Source organism: Rhincodon typus, chromosome 4 (genome assembly GCF_021869965.1).
Source record: "Rhincodon typus isolate 14 chromosome 4, sRhiTyp1.1, whole genome shotgun sequence".
NCBI classification, from domain to species: Eukaryota; Metazoa; Chordata; class Chondrichthyes; order Orectolobiformes; family Rhincodontidae; genus Rhincodon; species Rhincodon typus.
This window is the reverse complement of record NC_063335.1, coordinates 76,138,358-76,159,714: the sequence shown is the minus strand read 5'-3', so window position 1 is coordinate 76,159,714 and position 21,357 is coordinate 76,138,358. Positions and strand designations below refer to the sequence as shown.

General features: G+C 38.6%; 1 protein-coding gene across 2 annotated transcripts in view; it reads right to left on the bottom strand.

Annotated features, from left to right (window-relative positions):
- Window positions 1-327: 327 nt before the first annotated feature.
- The window catches only part of LOC109929511 (EMILIN-2), a 61,940-nt gene continuing 40,910 nt past the window's right edge, over window positions 328-21,357 (bottom strand). Inside the window, exons 6-8 of one of the 2 annotated variants that reach the window (XM_020529186.2) lie at window positions 8,252-8,287; window positions 7,562-7,693; window positions 328-3,466 (exon numbers count right to left, since the gene is read on the bottom strand). In XM_020529186.2, the coding sequence (XP_020384775.2) occupies window positions 3,135-3,466; window positions 7,562-7,693; window positions 8,252-8,287 (500 nt within the window). In that variant the 3' untranslated portion in view covers window positions 328-3,134. The remainder of the gene's footprint in view (window positions 3,467-7,561; window positions 7,694-8,251; window positions 8,288-21,357) is intronic. The other variant, XM_048596387.1, reaches the window with a different exon arrangement.

The window sequence follows — 21,357 nt, the reverse complement described above, 5'->3', positions numbered from 1 at the left end:
ATTGATTTATTTTTACTACAAACTCATAGAACCATATGGCTGCACTCTCATTTAGCCTGAGGGTCCCCATGTCTCGGCCAAGGAGAGAGTTTGAAGAGAGTCCTTCATGGTAACCTCACTGCAAACATTTCTAAGCAAATCTGCTTTCAGTGCTATAGTGTTTTGTACTGCCTTAGAGCTAAATTTTATTAGAATCCAGTACTTAATGAACTCCCCAATATTTTTTCAATTGACATGTTTTGGATTGATTTGTCAATTGCTTAGATTTATCATTCAAGGCCATAACATTTGCGTCTGCAGTTAGTAGTGTACTGATTGAGACTGAAATAATTCAATTATTTTATTAATGACCAAGAAATAACACATGTAAGTAGAAAATTTGTAACAAGAACAATACAAAAGGTAATCATGTGTAGATAATATTAGATTTGCTCACTTGTTTTACATAGCAGAATAAATATTGATCTGAATAAGTCTTACCTAAGCTATGTTCAGGTGCCTTGGTAATCTAACTTTAAAAGAATTCTCTTGACCAGATCAGAGATTTTTGATAGAAGACCATCTAAAACATCTAAGTTCCGTGGAATTCCAAATACTGTTAAATACTTTTGTGAACATTTGTTCAGTTGGAAAGAAAAGGCCAACTTTTTACATTATTACTTTACGATTCTTCATCTTTAGAAAACTTACTTTATAAAATTTGTATTACGTGCTGATACATAGGTGACAGATTATTTTTATAAATTGAGAGTTAATAAAATGGGATATTCCTTTAACAGTGAATTTTTTTTTTTACTATTTATGTACAAGGTTGCATGTGCTTGTAGCTTTCTATGGGTCCAATGTTCAATCTATGTGTTGGATGTTTTGATTATGATTACTGGTATACAGCGATCAAAAACCAAACTTTAAACAATTGGTATTCCAATTCATTTCCAGTAAAATATTTGTAGTTTACAGTGTTATCTCGTGTTCAAATTATTTATACTCATAGCTAAAATTAAACAAAAACCAAAATTCACAGGATTGGAAATCTGAAACCAAGATGCTGATCAGTCAGCATACATGGAGAGAACAGATGGATGACATTAAAAATTGCTGTCCTAACAAGGTGCACCTGAATTCAATGACGTACTACCTGAAAAAGGAAGCCCTCTGAACTTGACCTGATGGTTAATATTGACACTGTGGAAAAAAAAAGCTCTTTGAGTAAACAAACAAAAACAACATATGTTTTTCAAATTCTGACCTGGAGATTGTCCGAAAGTAGAACTTTTTTTAAAATTTGTAATTATTTAAGAATCATGTAGATGAGTTTTTCATTCACTTCTGCTGTAAACAGTACAGTAGCTTTGAGCTATGATAAGCGCTTATTGTCCTGCCTACTAATCCAGTTTTAAAAATGTGTTTTTTTTTGTTCAATTGAGAGTTTTCCTTATAATTTATATTGAAACTTTTTTTGTTTTGTAGTTGAATCAACTTAAAGCAGGTCAAGTTAGATATCTAATGTCATTCTTTGTGGGAGAGGGATTAACTTTTTCATGACACTGGTGTCTGCTGATGTTCATTTTCAATACAGAACAATCTAGAACTACATTAATAATTTCTAAAAATGGTAATGAAATAGATAGTGGTCGCTCTACATTCATTGAGAAGTATTCATTATTTCACTTGAGAGTGGCTGTGGAATACATAAAATGAACCTCATGGTAACCCAATCTTGAGTTCATTACTATGTAATTGATTAATCATAGATTATTTTCCAGCTCCTAGGATATCCCATATCACAAAGCATAGCTGATTTTGCTTATTCAATTGCTCATTAAAAAAACAAATTTGATCTTTCCAAGCATTTCCTACTGTTTTATTCAGCAAATTTAGTAGTTCATAGGAGCCACTGGCAGATTATATATATTTCCTTCCTATTTTCTACATCTGTTAACAACAAATCCTCTCTCCCACCCCGTACTTGCTACATTAATTGTTCTAGTAGCTTGTGAACTGCTACCCCACCATACCATGTTTGCAAGAAGCCATGAGAGATTCACCCTGTGCTATATTTCTTGGCATTCTCTTGTAACTTTGATAATTACACATAGGAGGTAATCTGTGATACTTGCAATGAGTCAGCCAACAGGGGTTAAGGTGGCTGCTTACATACTCTGATCCTCTGCAGCTAAATGCAAATTCATGGATCTAACAGAAGGAAATGAAGTACAGGACGTCTAAACACGGTAAGTTATCACTATCAATTCTTTCTTCTACCTCTATAATTATCTTGGCGTTTTATTTCATTACAAATTTATTTGATGTCATTCTGATCTACCTAGTGCCAAAGAGCTATTATTTATAAAATTCTGAGTAATGGATCAATGGTGTATAATAAAATAAATACGGCAACAAAAACTAGCATTTAGATTACAATTTAAGGCAAACTTTTCTGAAATCTAAACTGTAGTATGGTTAACAATTTAACATTTCTCAAACTGGGGGTGTCCCACTTTGAATCACTGCTCAGTGACAAATGTGAAAAACAATTCTACTTGCTAAATTATAACCAGCCATTCCACCCATCACAAGTCTTAAAAAAAACCAGCCAGATTAATAATGATATATTTTTTAAAAAGCTACTGTTGTTTACATACTGTTTATAAAACATAAATTGATTTACCATTATTGAGATTAGGGGTGTCACAATTAGCCTTCCTTCAGTCTTTTACTCAAAATACTTGTGTATTGTACTGACGATCAATTGAGAAAAGTTGAAATAATTGGAAAAGCAACAACTAGACAGTAAAAAATAAACCCTTTTAGGTTTTATAAATCCAGTGATAGGAGTTAGTAGAACATTGTGATCACAGTCCACTAAAAAGGATTGACTTTATTTGTCTTATTGGAAATATATCTCTTTCAAAGAACAATGTAGGATATTACTAGTTTAGGTCTAAACAAATCACATTCAGATTTATCCATAATTGTAGCTTGTGGAATGTGTGTTTTAAGAAGTTGAATTGGTATTTTATAAAATAAAAGTACTTTGACCATAAATCCCAGAAATTCAGGAAAATCTACATCTTCTTCAAATCTCCCTTTGCCCCAACCAGTGTATTATCATCGCTTTTTGTTCTACTTGGCTAGCTTTGAGAAGATGTTTCATACAAAAGAGTCCCGCTGAAAGTTGAGTACATCTCATCCGTGTTGACTAGTTTACCATCAATCACTATGACACTGACTTCATCTTCAGCTTTTAGATTCAGGATCAGATTGAAGATTCCAACACCTCCGCAAGTCTGCCTTCCCATAACGGGTCTCTGAGATTCCAGCAGTTCTATTCGATAGCCAGAAGTATCCATCTGCATAATACTTTGATTAGAGACTGACAGGATCGCTTCAATACGCTCATTTCTCTGAGGAGCAAGGACTGCAGTGATGAGATACTGTCCTTCAAAAGGAGCTGTAAATACACCTAAAATAAAGTCAACAAAGAAAGATAAAGACAGGTGCATGTTTCTATGAATCTATCATCTTTTAACATGTACTGTTAAAATCATGAATCACTGTTAAACTGTGATTATTTTTCCTTACCATTTAAATGCCTCTTGATTTTGTGATCATCAAAATTGGGAGTTAATCATTTTAAAACTGTCATGTAGTCATATGATACAGATGAAGCCCTTGGCCCCACTGACTTTGTACCAACAAAAAAATTACTCTTAAACACTATAGTAGTCCCACTTTCCAACACTTAGCCCATTGATTTGAATGTTATGGCATTTAAAGTGTTGACTAACGGGGTCCTAGGGTATAATGTGCTGCGGGCCTTGGGGTAGACTATGCTCTGGATTTACATTCCTGACTCTACTACCATCTCACGTAGTGCATTCCAGATTTCCACTACTCTTTGGGTACAATTTTCCCCTCCAATCCCATCAAAACCTCCTGTCTTTTACTTTGCCCCCTTGTTATTAAGCCTTCAACTAAGGGGAACAGCTGTTTCATATCCACATTGTCCATGCCCCTTATACTCTTATACACCTCAGTGAGGTCCCTTTCAGCCTTCTTGGCTTTGAAGAAAACAACCCAGTCTAATTTGGCCTCTCTTCATAGCTAAACTGCTCCATCCCAGGCAACTTTTCTGGTGAATCTCCTCAACCTTCTCCAATACAATCACATCCTTCCCTCAATGCGGTGACCAGAACTGGACAAAATACTCCAGCTGTGGCTGAACCAAAATTCTGTACAGTTCCAACATAACCTCCCTGCTCTTATAATCTATGTCATGACTGATAAAAGCAAATGTCCCATATGCTTTCTTAACCAGCCTACTGACCTGTCCAGTTGTCTTCACGGATCTGTGGGCAAGATATCTCTGTTCCTCTGAACTTCCTAGTGTCCTACAATTCATTGAGTCGTTCTTTGTCTTGTTACTTCTTCCAAAGTGCATTACCTCACACTTACCAGGTTAAATTCCATCTGCCACTGATCTGCCCATCTTACCAATCTGTTTATATCTTCACTATTAACTATTTGACCAATCTTTGTGTCATCCGCAAACTCACCATCCTCCAACCATGTGTCCTTCTGTTTGGTTTATCGTGAACAATCCGGGACTCAGCCTGATCCCAGTGGCACAGCAATGGACACTCCTCTCCAGTCAAACAAATAGCCTTCTATACCGCCCTCTGTCTCCTACCATAAAGTCACTTTTGGATTCAACTTGCCAAGTTACCCTGGATCCCAAGTGTTTCACCTTCTTTATCAGTCTCCCTGTGGGACTTTCGTCACAGGCTTTGCTGAAATTTATATAGACTACTATTCATCTACACACCTGATTACACCTCAAAAAAATTCAATTCAATTTATTCGGCATGACCTCTCTCTGACAAAGCCATACTAACTATCCCTGGTCAAACGTTGCCTCTCCAAGCTGAGATAAATTCTTTCCTTCCAAATTTTCTCCACTAGTTTCCCTACCACTGATGCGAGGTTCAATAGTTCAGAATTCCCTGGTTTATTTCTACCACCCTTTTTGAAAAGTGGAACTACATTAGCTGTCTTCCAGTCCTCTGGCAACTTCCCTGTAGCTAGAGAGAAAATAAAAATTTGGGTCAAAACCCCTGTCATTTCCTTCCTCATCTCCCACAGCAGCCTGGGATACTACTCATCTGGAACTGCAGATTTGTCTACTTTTAAACTTGTCGAACCTCCAATATGTCCTGTAGGAGAGGCAATGGCCTAGTGATATTATCGCTGGCCTGTTAATCTAGAGACTCAGATAATGTTCTGGGGACCCAGTTGCGAATCCTGCCACAGCAGATGGTGGAATTTGAATGAAATAATATTCAATATTTGGAATTAAGAATCTAATGATGACCATGAATCCATTGCCGATTGTCGGAAAAACCCATCTGGTTCACTAATGCCCTTTAGGGAAGGAAGCTGCCGTCCTTACCTGGTCTGGCCTACATGTGACCCCAGACCCACAGCAATGTGGTTGACTCTTAACTGCCCTATGTCAAACTGCTCAATAACCTTAGTCCTTCTTCCCAGATTCTGTACCTACATCCTCCTCCATTGTGAAGGCAGATGTGATTTCTTTCACTGGCTTCAAGGAAAGAAGAATCAGGAGATATAAAACAGCTGTCAACTCTGGCTGCTTTACACAAGAACAAAAGGCAAGATAATGCAATTGCTAGAAATCCAAAATAACAATGCAAGTCACCAGAGCTAACCTTCCTTGTTTTCTCTTCATCCACTCCTTTTCCTGCCTCACTATTTCTAACTTGTAGTGTGACAGAAGGTCCTGACTTGAAATATTAACTCTTTCTATTTCCACAGAATCTGCACAATCTGCTAAATCTTTTAAGCATTTCCTATTTTTACACACACCTCCAAGTCAAGGTCTATTCCAATGTATCTTCTATTTGCATTAGCCTGAAATTGCGTTTTTGTTAATGCAATTGCAAGCTGATTTTATACTTATTGAATACCTTTGTCTGTGCACAGTCATAGTCATTAATTTGCTTCACACTGTGAGGGAGTTTATCGTTATTCACCTATGACCCACAACAGACACAAGAAGGCCCAATTTCTACAGATAAGTAATGTTGCCAGGGGTTTTGATTTGATAAGGCATTTAAAGCATGTGATAAACTGATGACCTCTGTACAAGACACAGTGGATGCTTTGGTGATTATCTTTCAAAATGATAATTCTGCAATGGTGCCTGCATTTTGGAATGTTGTAAATGTAACCTCACTGTTTAAGAATGGAGGGACAGAATACAGAAGTAAATAACTTTTTATTCTAATGTCAATTTTAGAGAAAATACTAAAATGTGATTACTGGATGTTTAGAATATAATTCTGATTGGGTAGCGTTAACATGGATTTAGAAAGAGGAAATCACATTTAATAAATTTGATAGACTTTTTTCAAGATGTTACTAGCAAAGTAAATAAGGAGAAACCAGTGGCTGGGATGTATTTGGATTTTCAGAAGGACTTTGATAAAGTCCCACAGAGTAAGTTAGTAAATAAAATTAAAGCCCATAGGATTGGGAGTGACATACCATTACAGATTGAGGATTAGTTAATACACAGAAAACAGAGATTAAAAATAAATGTGCCATTCTCCGGTTGGTAGGCTGTGACCAGAAATTAGACCAAGCAACCCAGGAAAAATTGTTGGGTTCTGAGGTGACCTGGACTGATTGCCTGTCTCTGGGCTCCAGCACTGTGTCCAAAAATGGAAAGAATAAAAAAATGTTCCTGTTACCTCACTCGTTACACTCTGCTTACTTACCCTCACCCTTAACACATGCACCATGCTCCATCCTGCTAACCCATAATGTCCCATGGCCCCTCATACCATCTATGCCACCCTCTACTCATTTTCCATTGTCCCTCAAACGCCTGTGCCAACTGATCACTACCCATACTTTCACTGACCTCTGCCCCATTTTACCTACCATATCAACTCACCTGTTATCCACTACCTCTAAATGCACACAAGAGAAAATATAAAGTTTTATACTTAAAGTTCTGTATAATAGATTTACTCTATTGAGAAAAGCACTTCCATTCCATTATTAACAACCCTGAAGGATACCTGATTTAGCAACCATCATCACCACCACCACCCCACTCTCACCTCCATCCCCCACCCCACTTCAGCTCTCCAAAGAGAGAAACATTCAAAAGAAATATACTGAGAATGAATCTATTCTTCAGCTGGCATGTTCTATGCATTCTGGGTTCCACACAACAGGATTACTAAATGGACTGCAAGTGGAGTCAGCTCCTCAGTTAAATGGCTGGCTGTCTCCAAGAATCACTCACACATATGAAACCTGAGCTATCATAGAACCAATCCCTGTGAAATTTGAATTGACATGATGGCACTTCTGATTCTCAGGCACTTTCAATATTTTCATCACAGGGAGGATATCTGTCAATCGTGGAGAGAATATGGGCCCTAGAGGCCAAAGTATGAAAGGACCCAGTAAAAGGACACTTTGTGAAAGGTCACAAACAGAAAAAAAATTATGAAAGACCTATTACCTGTATTTGCATCGTAATGGTTCCCATCATTAACTAAAACTTTGTTGAATCGGATTATCCCTGCATTACCAATGAAAGGTTTTCTGGTTAGACCAACGGAAAAGGAGACATGCTTTCGGGCAGCTTTATTTTCTGTAAAAGAAGAGGAATGGCTTTGTCAGATAGTAGCATGTATAAACACTGGAAAAATACTTCAGAAATAATGTTTATCAAATACTATACAAATGAAATACCAGAATTCTACTGTACAGAGTAACAGTGCACCAGATATCTCTGGATTCTAAAAATGACTTTAATAAAATCTAGAAAAACACTATCCAGTTGTGCAGCTGATATTTGGCCTGACAATCATTCTTGTGTTTTGAATATCTCATTTTATGCTTTTTTGTAATGATGCTGCCACTGGAACAAATTTGTGTCAACATTAATACAGAGAGCTAGGGCAGAATCATTGATAAGTTTTTTTTGATCATGAGAGCACCATGTAGAAGCACCTTAACTGCAATCCTAATCTGACATAAAAGTCAAATTCTTTTCAAATCCACAGTAAAGTCACAGAGGCTGTTAAAGTGTCACTAATGAGCTTCTCAGTGAATATGTAACAGATATAGAAAGTGATTATGTTTTTAGGTGAATTCCTGACTTGAAGTCCATATACTGTACAATTAGTTATCTATGATGCAAAGATACCTGAGATTCCTGGAGGTCCAAAAGTTACGAAATGCCCTGTGGAGAAAATAATTATTTAACTGTTTAATTATTTAAATTATTCTTTCCTTTGTAAACTGGAAATGACACACTTAAATTATGATGACATTAATGTATAATTTTTGTTATAAGGAGCCATATACCCGCGAGCTTGTGATCCCTGAAATTTGGCCCACTGGGAACTGTTGACATTAGTCCCAGCAGATTTTCCAGGATTTGTCATGGGGGAACAGGCTTCCTAAAGTCAGGTGCCTGTATTTCTATGGATGCCCTGTGTAGCTTAGGGAAGACATTATGTCGCCCCAACCACCCACAACACCTCACACCCCAAAAAACACAGCCAGCAACCAGCCCTCACCACAAAAAAGGCTTAAAGTATCTTGAGTAGTCCAAATGTGTACTAATTTAATAGGCACAAAATCATGAAATATAACCTCATAATTACTCATTATGTTTGGGTCATGAACATTCTCTTTGGAAGTGCAGTAGGATGATCTTTCTAGTAGTGCTTATATGTAAGTACAACTTTAGTGTTTGTTCAAAACCCTGCGACTTGTGATAACACCGTGTGGAGCTGGAGGAACACAGCAGGCCAGGCAGTATCAGAGGAGCAGAAAGAAGGGTCCTGACCCGAAATGTCAGTTTCCCTGCTCCTCTGATGCTGCCTGGCCTGCTGTGTTCCTCCAGCTCCACACTGTGTTATCTCAGACTCCAGCATCGGCAATTCTTACTATCTCTGACTGAGACTTGTGAACCAGCTGGTAAAGTTCAGACCCTGATTCAGAAAAATCTGACTACTTAAGGAATTAAAGAATGTCCATTTCTCTTAAAATCTGATTTTAAATGCACTTCAGAAAATCTAAACATTCTCAAGAATCTCGTCATCACCTTTTTATCTGGGTTGTTCTTTTCTAAAATTACTTTGTCATTTTACTGCCTTACGCGTTAGGTTTCATTTGGCTTAGTCTCACTTTAAAAGTCCATATCTATTAAGTTACAATGGAATACATTTTCAACACTTCCTAACAGTGGCTTCATACAGCAGATCATAGTTTTTGTGAACAGGCAAATGCAAGTTTGCAGCTGAAAGTTTTAAATTTGTACTCCTGTAGTGTTTACAAGTAAGTATTCACAAGTCCGCATCCTCAATATGTTTGTTCAGCAAAATAAACTATTTGTATATTATTGAACGCAAATCTGCATACTTTAAAACAAACAGCTGATTTCTTGTCCATAAACTACTCAGGCCAAGCAAAAGAGCTTGCAAATCACCTGTCCCACTGTACAGCAACTCATCAAAATTAACAGCAACTAATAATAATGTTAAATTTGTTATTAAATATTGTAAGTAAGTTATTCATTCATACCTGAGACAATAATAGATATATTTTCATATTATAAAGATTCAGAGTATTCTGTTGTAGTTTTAATTGAAATATTCTAATGTTATAAAACATCACTACAATAAATCAATAATTACCTTACATCCATATTTAACAAAATTGAAAGTAACATAAATCTCACTTATATTGTTATTGCTCGTACTTATGATGTTTCACGTACTGAACGCGTATATTGGGAGTAGCGAGAATCTTGTGACAATTTAAAGGCTTTCCCTGCTATAGCTTCACATACACAGGAGCTGGTCTGGTTGTGTGGCGTCATGAGTGCCTGGTATGAAGATTTCAGCCAGATTGCTCTTAGGGTCTCAGCTGTGTCATTCTGCATCAGTGACTTGCATTTTCGGTCAGATTAGAGATCGCCAGCCTTCACAAATAGGATTTTGGACTGCTGTGGAGCTCTGGCTGAGGTATGACATCTGTACTGTCACAGGCCACCCACGTCTCCACACTCTCATGAGTCTCCTCCCTTCAGGCCCCAACTCACAGGACTTTTGAGGGGTTGTGACAACCTACAAACCTCAAAATGGAGTCACAGAGGGAAAACATTTGGGAAGCAATGACCAAAAATTCCCTCCTGGACCAGCACTAATCTACAGGCCTCACTGAGTGAAACAATGGATACAAGGACTCCAATACTGGTTCTTTAAACAAAGAACAAATAGGAGCTTCACACTCTGCTCAAACATTGACTTAGACATCCCAAGGCCTAGATTGGAACAGCATAGACTGCAGTTGCCTGTCAGGATCCTGTGGAATCTCTCAGAAGCAAATTGCTTAATGTTAGCAGATATTCTACTCCTGTTACATGATTAAAAACCTACTTTAACTCATAGATGACTATTATAGTGAACCCCACGCACCTCCCAGCTACACATGCCCCACCGTCCCTCTAGCTTGAACTCCCCATAGCCTGCCTGTCTCAGCATCCATGTCACCTCAGTCCCAACAACTCCCTTACCCACTGATCTGACATTCCTCCGTCCCTCCCAGCAGTCCTGATGCACCACTGCCAACTCCCTGCCAGCTATCCCCTGCCTTTCCCCCACCACTGGTGGCCCCAAAGCACTGCGGTGATGTATCTTTTAGATGCAGTGTTAAACCAAGTTTGCATCTGTGTCCTTAGATATACACTAAATCTCACGTGGCACAACATCTCTAAAAAGACCCAGGTAATTTGGTTCTTGCTTGTGGGACTTTGCCAAATGTAAATGGACTGGCGTGTTTCCCATAATACAACAGTGACAGCAATTCAAAAGAAATTCATTGGCCATAAAGCACTTCGAAACATTCTACAATAATGAAAAGTGCTGTACAAATGCAAATCCTTATTTTTACAAACTAATCAGATTTTTGTGTTTATAGTAAACAAATGCTGAACTTTAGACTACATTACTGTAAAAATAAACTTCCTTCACAGTTAATGATAATTCTTAATTGATCTTGAGGATATTTGACACAAACAGAGTAAATACAGCATTCATTCCTTTGGGAGCCAAAACTATTACTACTTTGACCAATACTCACACAATTATTTGCATTTATCCTGAAAACAGAGGCTGGGATTCCAAGAGAACATGTGAAAGCAAGGAAGCTTTGTGGTGCTTATTTCCTCTGAATGCAATGGTGCTTTTATATGCCTGAAACGTACTACATGTGCTGCATGCTGCCAGACACAGTCAGACATACAGCACGTAAGTGAATAGTTTTATGTATAGGAGTGTAGATGAGTTTTACTCTTTTGCAAGAACAAACCAACATATAAACGAGAATGGCTGTTTGCCTGTAACTCTCTATAACCAAATGTAATGTTTATTTGTAAAGGGCTGGGAACTATATTGTTATGTGCATCTATATTAAGTATCCAGGATGTCACATCGCTCACTGTTGCATTACAATCCATGGATCAAACTAACAATGTATCATTCCACAAGGTGAGATCTGGGATTCATGTGCAGCTCAAAGACTTCTGTCTAAAAGTCAGATTATTTTGTTTGGGAAGCACAAGATGAAAAATAGTGGCTGTGGGTGTCTATGTCTGTAAAGCATGAGAAGTGAAATAGAAACAGATTTATTTTAAAAGAGGAATCAACCTGAATTAAGGAGAGAATAAAAGTGAATTATGCAAAACCAAACTGACTGTTCCCACTGAAATGAATGCACAGCTCCAGTCCATGATGAATTGAGAGACTGCCGACATCGTACAAATGCTTAAAAAGTTTAAAAAGTGTAGATTGCTGTTCAGTAGTTCTCTGAACGGCATTAACAAAGAGGAAACAATCAGCTACATCATTTTGTGGTGAGGAGAGGAACAGCTGGGAGATAAGTGAAGACATTATTTTTCAGATGTTCAGGACAAATCTCCATACAACATCAAACTATCACATCCACACATATGAAGGAACCAATGGAGTCTGTCATTAATTTCTCTTAACGAGGTTGAGAAACGTTGCTACAAGCGAAAATTCAGAGAAACAGAGGTCTACCAGACATCTAGGGCTCTGACACTAAGGCTCTGCAAACCCTGATGTACAAACATGTCTGATAGGAAAGAATAAGCTCATAACATCACAGACTGTTGACACTGGCAGAGCACATTAGACAGACAAAGCTTCTGCCTACTTAAATGGCTAGTCTTCAGTTGAAGGAAAAGGAAGTAGGGTTGATGCAGTGAAATAGCAATAAAAGAATGCAAACCAGACACAAAAATGTGCATGAGCTGTTGAAAACCACGTGAGGCACAAGCAGATGAATATATACCATGTATGGATCAAACTGCGGAGGTTGTAGAATGCCTAATCACTGAGAAAAGATGGATAGAACAAAGGAAAAGGGAAAGGCAAAGGGATAGGGTGACTGAGGAAAAAGAAGCCAAAATATTCACATCCTGGAAGATGAACCAATGAGTTTAAGGAAACAATAGTTGCAAGAGTTCAAAGAAATAAATTTGTTCAGCCATTCAGATCAGGAAGGTGATGAGAAATGAGCCTGCAACCAGAAATCTGAAGTGGAAGCTTGATGCCAGGACATGGAGTAACATTATACTTCTTAGGTGATAAAAGAAAAAAATTTCTGAGAATTTGAAAGAAAGTGATTACACAAAGAAAGATGCCCTGACACTAAGCAACAGCAACCTCATGGAATAGAGTTTCAACTTCGAGAGAGTCTCCATATGACAGAGGGACACAAAGAACAATATGTTAACCACATTTTCTAAATCACTGATATGGACAGTCCTGCTATCCTGAGCTCAAGAAGAGCTGCAGCTGATCTCAGTAAACCATGAGATGAAGGATGTATTTCTAATGATTGAAGGTAACTTTCTCATTGAAAAGCACCCTCTGCGTAGAGGCAAGAAAGATCGGGTCCTAATGTATCTCAGTATTTTTAAGTCATGAGTGATCCAAGGAAGAAACCATCCCCAAATAAAGTACCATTGAAATGAAAGATTAAAAGAGAGTTCCAATTCTTGAAAGAAAATAAAATAATTGCCTGAATCACAGAGGTATTATGTCTATTACACCTGTTCGTGTGGACAGTAGGAAGTTATTCACACTCATACATTGCAAGCAGAGGTTGCAGATAGTAACATATTTTACATTATGAAAGACAGAATAGTGAAAGTAATAAAATTAATTATACAGTATGTGCACTAATGTATTATGGTCTGTTTCAATTATTTTTTTTTTAATGAAATAGTCTGTTAACATTACACTTCACAAAAATTAATAAAGAGAGATAAGACTTGGCAGAAAATAAAGGATAAGATGAGTGTGAAACTGCAGATTTGCGGAAGGGTGTATGTGTGGGACATAAGGAGTCCATGAACTACCAATGAACTGAACTTTATCCAATAATATTGGACATCACAAATTATAAAATAAAAAACTCTAATCAACCTGCTTTTACACACCTCTGGAGCAGGTGGGACTTGAACCCAGGCCTCCTGGCTCAGAGGTAGTGACATTACCACCGTGCTGCAAGAATCTTGCATAGGATGGCACAGCAGGAAATGCTGGGACTGTAATCCAGAGATCAACGGATCAAAAACCATCACCTCAGACTACTACCAGTTAAGGCAAGGCATGAGTCTTTAGGTTAAAAATAGAGCTACAAGAAATCATTAGCTCAAATCCTGAGGGAAAAAACAGATGGTGGTCATCAAAACACAGGAAGAAAAGAAAATTGTGTATAGAGAGTTTGAAAGCAGGAAATATTAGAACTGGTTCTAGCTATATATCAACTGTCATTTTCTTTGTTCATTTCCTGGATGTAGGCGTCAATTACTCAGCCAGCCTTCCCTAATTGCCCTTTTGCTGGTCATGAGCTCCCTTCTTGAACCAATGCAGTGCACTGGGGATAGACCTACCGTGCTTTTAGTAATGGAGTTCCATGATTTAGACCCAACGCGTGAAGGAACAGCAATATCATTCCAGGTCAGGATGGTGTGTCGACTTGGAGACACACTTGCAGATAGCGATGGTGTTCCCATGCATCTGCTATCCTTGTCCTTCTAAGTGATAGAGGTCACAGGTTTGGAAGGAAGTTTGGTGAATTGCTGCAGCTGGATGGTAACACTGCTGCCACCTATGCATTGGTGGTGAATGGAGTGTCTCCTCCTGGATGGTGTTAAGCTTCTTGAGGGTTGTTGGGAATCCACTCATCTGACCAAATGGGGGGTATTGCATCACACCCATAACTTGTGCCTTGTACATGGTACAGGTCTGTGTAATACTTGATAAACTCTGAAACTTGATGAAAGAACATGAATCTGTGCTTTGTAGATCAGAATTTGCCAACAGCCCTCCGTGACATGCGTTGGGATGTATTCCTTCTCACATATTTGATCCCATTCTGGTGTTTTTCTCCCTCTGATATCTTACAGTGTTGACTCATTACTTAGAAAACTTACCACCAAGTTCAAAGATGGAAACATCCATAACCCACCATCTAAGTGTTTCTATGACTAATGTGAAAATAAAGTATAAAAGACTTTTAAGATTTTAATTTAAATACAAAATAACCTTTACTTTAGATATAACATTTTTGAAAGGTTAATGAAAGGCACAGTAATATTATGGGCTTTTTCTTAAAAAAAAGAACAAGGGTTATTACATTGATTGGATTAAAAAGAATTAAGAACTATATTGTAATAGACATGTATACCTAAGTTTCCAAGAAGCCACACCATTCATTACAGCAGTACAGTCTGTGTACTGATATAACGATGTATCTCTTACTTGGCAGCATTAGCGGGATCTGAGAAATAAACTCCAGAACATGTATCTCAGAAAGGAATTAGTTCCATTGGTGAGAATTAGAAAATATAACATGTGACTTAATTCCACATCAATTTCATTGCAGCTTCACACAAGGACTAGACCTCAGGACTGATGTCAGAAATAATTCTGTACACAAAAGGTAGTGTAAGTCTGGAAATCACTCCCAAAGGTTTAAATTTGAATTTGAAACACAGCCCTGCTCCAGAAATGTTCCCTGGACAATTATAATTCTTCGACCTCATTTAAATCCTGTCAGGCAACTTAGGCAAAAAGTTAGCAGCAGACCAATGGGATTGATTTCATGGGGTTTCAGGTGGGGTTTAGAGAAGTGGCAGGAGTCTGTCAAATGGAGGATAGGGAGTGTGTCCACACCAATGGAGACTTCAGCTTTCAGTGTGGGTTCTACTGCAGTAATCCTCCTCCTGGCACACACGCAAAGTAAAAGGAATGAACAAGGTTTGTGTCCGTTCCTCTCTCGATTTGCTACACTGTAGGGATAGCCTAGCAGGAAAGTTTGGGAGTTCTGAACAAGGATCACCGGACTCAAAACCTTAACTCTACTTTCTCTGCACAGACATTGCCAGAATTGCTGAGTTTCTCCAGCAATTTCTATTTTCATTTCAGATCCCCTGCAGTTCTTTATTTTATTTGAGCAAAATGTTGGCCTGAATGGAAAACATGTTAAAATTGCATTCTTACCCCAGTGACCACTTTGGATGGTTGGCTTTACTGCCTGCCCAAGAAGACTAGTGAAAGATCAACTCCCAGAGGCTCAAGTATGAGCAAACTACCCACTCAGTTTTCATTTCACCATCTGGTTTCCATTTGAATCTGCTCCCATATTATTATTGGGCATAGACAGATACAAAGGCAGATTAAGGCAACCTGTTCAGAACACGGTCTTTTTCTGCACTCATAAATGCAAATAAATATAGGACATAAGTTTGGCTACAATGATTAAATGATCAGTCAAAAGATTACAGTGAGAATTGGCGAAAATACACTTTTGTGTGCAGAGATTCAACTTTTACCTAGATATCAAGCTGTTTTACCTAGATATCAAATTGTTTTAATTGTGCTTTCTAATTTATATTGGTAATGCTTTCCAGTGCTTTCATAGTTCAAATCCGGTTGATAAGATCATAACAAATCAGTTATGATGCCAAAATTCAGGCATATCTGTTGCAGCAAGCCAAGTTCCATGTGAAGCCTCTTTTGACGTGTTTAGTAAATGATAGTAACGTTAAAGACATTGCCGTAGAGTAAATTTTTATGGTCTCAATTACCTTTGACAAAATATTCATTGTAAGTACAGATTTCCATTCTGTTATTATTTAACTGGAGGATAGGAACCAGAATAGGTTAATCTGCCTTCCAATTAGTTCACAATAGTTTGGATATTTACTCCATCTGGTCATTTTGGTCTGTTAACCTTTCATACTGTTACCTAAAATAATGCTCTCCCAATCTCAGTTTGGAAATTTTCATCTTGTCTAGTTGCAGTAGGTTTATGGAAGTGAGTTCCAAACTTCCACTCCCTTTTGTGTATAGAATCATTTCTGACATTAGTCCTGAGAGATCTAGCCCTTCTGTTAAAGTTAATCCCCTTTGTTCTGCATTCCATCACCAGAGGACATTTATTTAGCCCATCAAGCCCTTTAATCATCTTAAATATCTCAATGAAATCTTCCATTAATCTCTGTACTCAAAAATAAAAGCTTAATCTGTGCAAACTACTCACAATACCTAATCTGATTTATACTAATCAGCATTGTCGATGCTGATTATTTTTGCTCAAGTCCACTAACATTTAGTGATTTCTGTATTTAAACTCCTAAGTCTCTTCTCTTTTCCTAGCTTCTCATTTTTCTCAATCTTTCTCATGTTTAAATCTCCCACTTTCTTGTGTTGAACTCCACTTGCCACCGCTTAGTTCATTCATTTAATCCACTAATCCCTCTTTGCAACTTTCCCCTCCCATCTACATAGGGCCATATGATATCAGAGCAGAATTAGGACATTTGGCCCACTGAGTCTGCTTCGCCATTCAATCATGGTTGATATGTTTCTCAACCCCATTCTCCTGCCTTCCTCCCAGAACCTTTGATCCCCTTATCAATCAAAAATCTATCTCTGTCTTAAATACACTCAATGACTTGGTTTCCACAGCCTTCTAAGGCAATGAGTTCCACAGATGCATCACCCCTGGCTGAAGGAATTCCTCCTCATCTTGGTTCTAAAGTGTCATCCCTTCATGCTGAGTCTGTGCCCTCAGGTCCTAGTTTCTCCTACTAGTGGAAACATCTTCTCCAATGTCCACCTCATCCAGGCCTCTCAGAATTCTGTATGTTTCAATCAATTTCCCATCAGCTTTCTAAACTCCATTGAGTATAGACAGAGAGTTCTTAACTGCTCCTTATATGACAAGAACTTCATTCCCAGGAACGTTCTTGTGAACCCCCTCTCGATATCCTCCAAGGCCACCACATCCTTCCTTAGATATGGGGCTCAAAATTGCTGACAACATTCCAAATGGAGTCTGACCAGAGCCTTCTACAACCTGAGCACTACATCCCTGCTCTTGTATTCTAGCCTTGTTGAAATGAATGCTAATATGCATTTGCCTTCCTAACTGCTAACTGAAACTGCATATGAAAGTGCCTTTGTGCTTTAGATTTCCAAAGCCTTTCCTTGTTTAGAAAACAGTCTATGCTTGTATTCTTTCTGCCAAAGTGTATAACCTTACACTTTCCCACATTGTATTCCATTTGCCATTTCTTTGCCCACTTTCCTAGCCTATCCAAGTCCTTCTACAGCTTCCCCACCTCCTCAACACAACATGCCTCTCCACCTTTCTTTATGTCATCTGCAAATCCAGCTGCAATGCCGTCAACTTCTTTGTCCACTTGGTTAATGTATAACGTGAATAGTTGTGGTCCCAACATTGACTCCAGCAAAACTCCACTGTCACTGGTTGCCATCCTGAAAAAGGCTCTACACTTCAGCTTCTGCCAGTCAGCCAATCTTGCATCTACGCCAGTATCTTGCCCCTGAAACCATGGTCTCTTATCTTATTTAGCAGCCTCTTATGTGATACCTTGTCAAAGACTTTCTGGAAATCAAAACAGATCTCATCCACTGGCTCTGCTTTGTCTAACTTGCTCATTACCACTTGAAAGAATTCTAACAGATTTTTCAGGCATGACCTCCCTTGTCGAAGCCATGCTCATTTTCCCCGACTTTACTATGCACTGCCAAGTACTCTGCAATCTCATCCTTAATAATAGACTTTAAAATCTTATCAATGACTGAGGTCAGGCTAATGGGCCTACAGTTTCCTATTTTCTGCCTCCGTCCCTTCTTAAACAGAGGTGTTACATTAGCCATTTTCTAAACCTCTGGGAACCTCCCTGATGCCTGTGACTCCTGAAAGATCACCACGAATGCCTCTACAATCTCCTCAGCTATCTCCTTCAGAACTCTGGGATATCATGCATCCAGTCTGAGTGATTTAACCACCTTCAGGCCTTTCAGCTTTCCCAGCACCTTCTCCATAGTGATGGCCACTACACTCATTTCTGTTCCTGACTCTCTTAAAGTTGTGGTGTCTTCCACTGTGAAAACCAATGCAAAGTACCTATTCAGTTCCTCTTTGTTCCACATTATTACTTCTCTAGCCTCAATTTTCGGCGATCCAATGTTTACTCTTGCCTCTCTCTTACCATTTATATTTCTTAAAAAAAAAATTTTTACAATCTTCTTCTGTATTACTAGATAACTTACCCTTATATTTCAACTTCTCCACCTTATTGCTTTCCAGTTGTCCTCTGCTGGTTTTTAAAGGTTTCCCAATCTTCTGACTTCCCACTAATCTTCACCACACTGTATGCCTTTTCATTTGCTTTTACGCTGTCCCTGACTTGCCTTGTCAGCCGTAGTTGCCTTGTATCCCTCAGTATGTTTCTTCTTCCTCGCGACAAATTTCTGCTGTGCCTCCCAAATTACCTCCAGGAACTCTTGTCACTGCTGCTTCATCATCTTCCCTGTTAGCCTCCTCTTCCAATCAATTCAGGCCAGCTCCTCCTTCATGTCTTTGTAGTTGCTTTTACTCGATTATAACATTGTTATATCTAGTTCTAGCTTCTCCCTCACAAATTGCAGGGTGAATTTGGTCATATTGTGGTCACTGCCTCCTAGGGGTTGCTTCACCTTAAATTCCCTAATCAAGCCTACCTCATTATACATCACCAAATCCAGAACTGTCTGTTCCCTGTTGGGTTTGCCACACTAATGTGCCACCCATCTTAATGCTATCACAAACTTGGATATTCTACACTGAAGTTCTTCATCAAATGGGTTACATGGTGAAAAGCCCCAGTACAGCTCCGTGGGGAACATCACAAATAAAATGCACCATAATCCCTACTCTTGATCTCATGCCTCCAAACAAAGCCCTAAGTGAGTGAATAGGGTTGCTACTAATTCTGTGTGCTCTCATTGTTTCAATGCTTTAATATGTGAAATCTGGCAGAATATCTTCTGAAAGTCCACAGGTCCTGACAAAGGGTTTCAGCCCAAAACATTGACTCTCCTGCTCCTTGGATGCTGTCTGATGTGCTGTGCTTTACCAGCTCCACATTTATTGACTCTAGCTTGGAGCATCTGCAGTCCTTACTGTCTCCAAGCCACAGAAATAATCTCTGCCAATACTCCCTTATTTAGCACATTACCTCCTCAAATAATTCAACTAGATTCAACAGACACAACATAACCATTTCAAAGGGACACTGGCTTAATCTGATCAGCTCATATTTGTCCAAATACTCAAGTGATTCAATGACTGTTCACAGATTTTGGCAACTTCCCTTATAATCTGTAATTTTTGAGTTTCTCTCTTTTGCCCTTGTTAAATAGTGGTGGCATTGCCAGTTTTCCAATCTAAGGGAACAATTCCTGAATGGAGTGTGTGTTTTGGAAGACCATTGCAGATGTATCAAAAGTTTCCTCAACTGCTTTATTTAAATCAGGAAGCCATCAGGTCCTAGAGGTATGTCAATGTTTAATAATGCTAGCCCATCCATCACCATTTATTTTCTTATTTGAATCTAGTTGATTCCGCCCTTTGATCAGATTTTAGTTTTCTTTGTCTTTGCTATTTTATCTTTATTCTCAATTGTATTTGGTAATGAGGTTGGTTGGCTCGCCAAGCTAGTTTGTTGTTCTGCAGACGTTTCATTACCCTGCTGGGTAACATCATCAGTGCAGCCTCCGATGAAGCGTCGGTGTGTTTTCCCGCCTGTTTTTTAAACTCTGGAGTCTGTGGAGGTGGATTGCCTCACTTCCGGTTTTCCTTCGTAGTGGAGTGTATATGGGGTCAAGTTCTATGTGTTTATTGATGGCTTTCTTCGTGGAGTACCAGGCTTCTAGGAATTCCCGTGCCTGTCTCTGCTTAGCTTATTTGGTAAGTTTGTCATTCCCCGTCACTGAGAGATCATGTTTACCTTAGCTGTGCTTTTTCTCAATGTATTTGTAATATCCTTTAGTGTTCTCCTTCTTTGTAACACTTGCAAATCTTCTTACATTCCCTTTCTAGAGCTCTTAACACTTTAATTGCATCTCTTTGTTGCTCTTCAGATCTCTCCCAATCTGTGGGATCTCTCCTGTTCCTTACCTTCATACCAGCCCTTCCTTTTCTTTACACACTCCCCTCTCACTTCCAATGGTAACCGACTTCAGCTGACTTCACCTGACGAAGGGGCTGCGCTCCAAAAGCTTGTGATTTCAAATAAACCTGTTAGACTGTAACCTGATGTCATATGACTTCTGACTTGAACACATAAGTAGAGCTCTTGCCCCTGAGGAGTATATCAGGTCTTGTACTCTACCAAATACATTTTTGTAAATGAAGCTACTTCATGTATCTATTAATAATTCAGTCCAATAAAAAGTCACCACTGTTGCACCAGACCATAGGGCTGCTCTCTCATCAAAGAGAGACAACTAGTGATTGTTCAACATGATGGATGACCATAGGTGAGGGGAGAGGTTGAGAAGGAAAGTCCTTCATGGTGACCTTAGTGGATGTAGGAATTGAACCCACACTGTTAGGTGTCACTTTATCACAATCCAGCCATCCAGCCAACTGAGCTAACCAATGCCCTATAAATCAAATTCTGCCTCATTTATAATTTAGAACCTTGATTTGTGATTGACCCTTCTCAATTTCAAACCTAAGGTTGGATTTTGTTATTTTACAGCCACTAGATTGTCCCTTAACCATTGCTCATTACCAATATCAGCAAGTTGTTCACAACAAGTGCCCTATAAAACAGGTTTTGCTGAATCTTATCTGAATTTGTATATATATTTCTTGATTGCTTGAGGAATGTCTTGGGTGGTGGGGGAC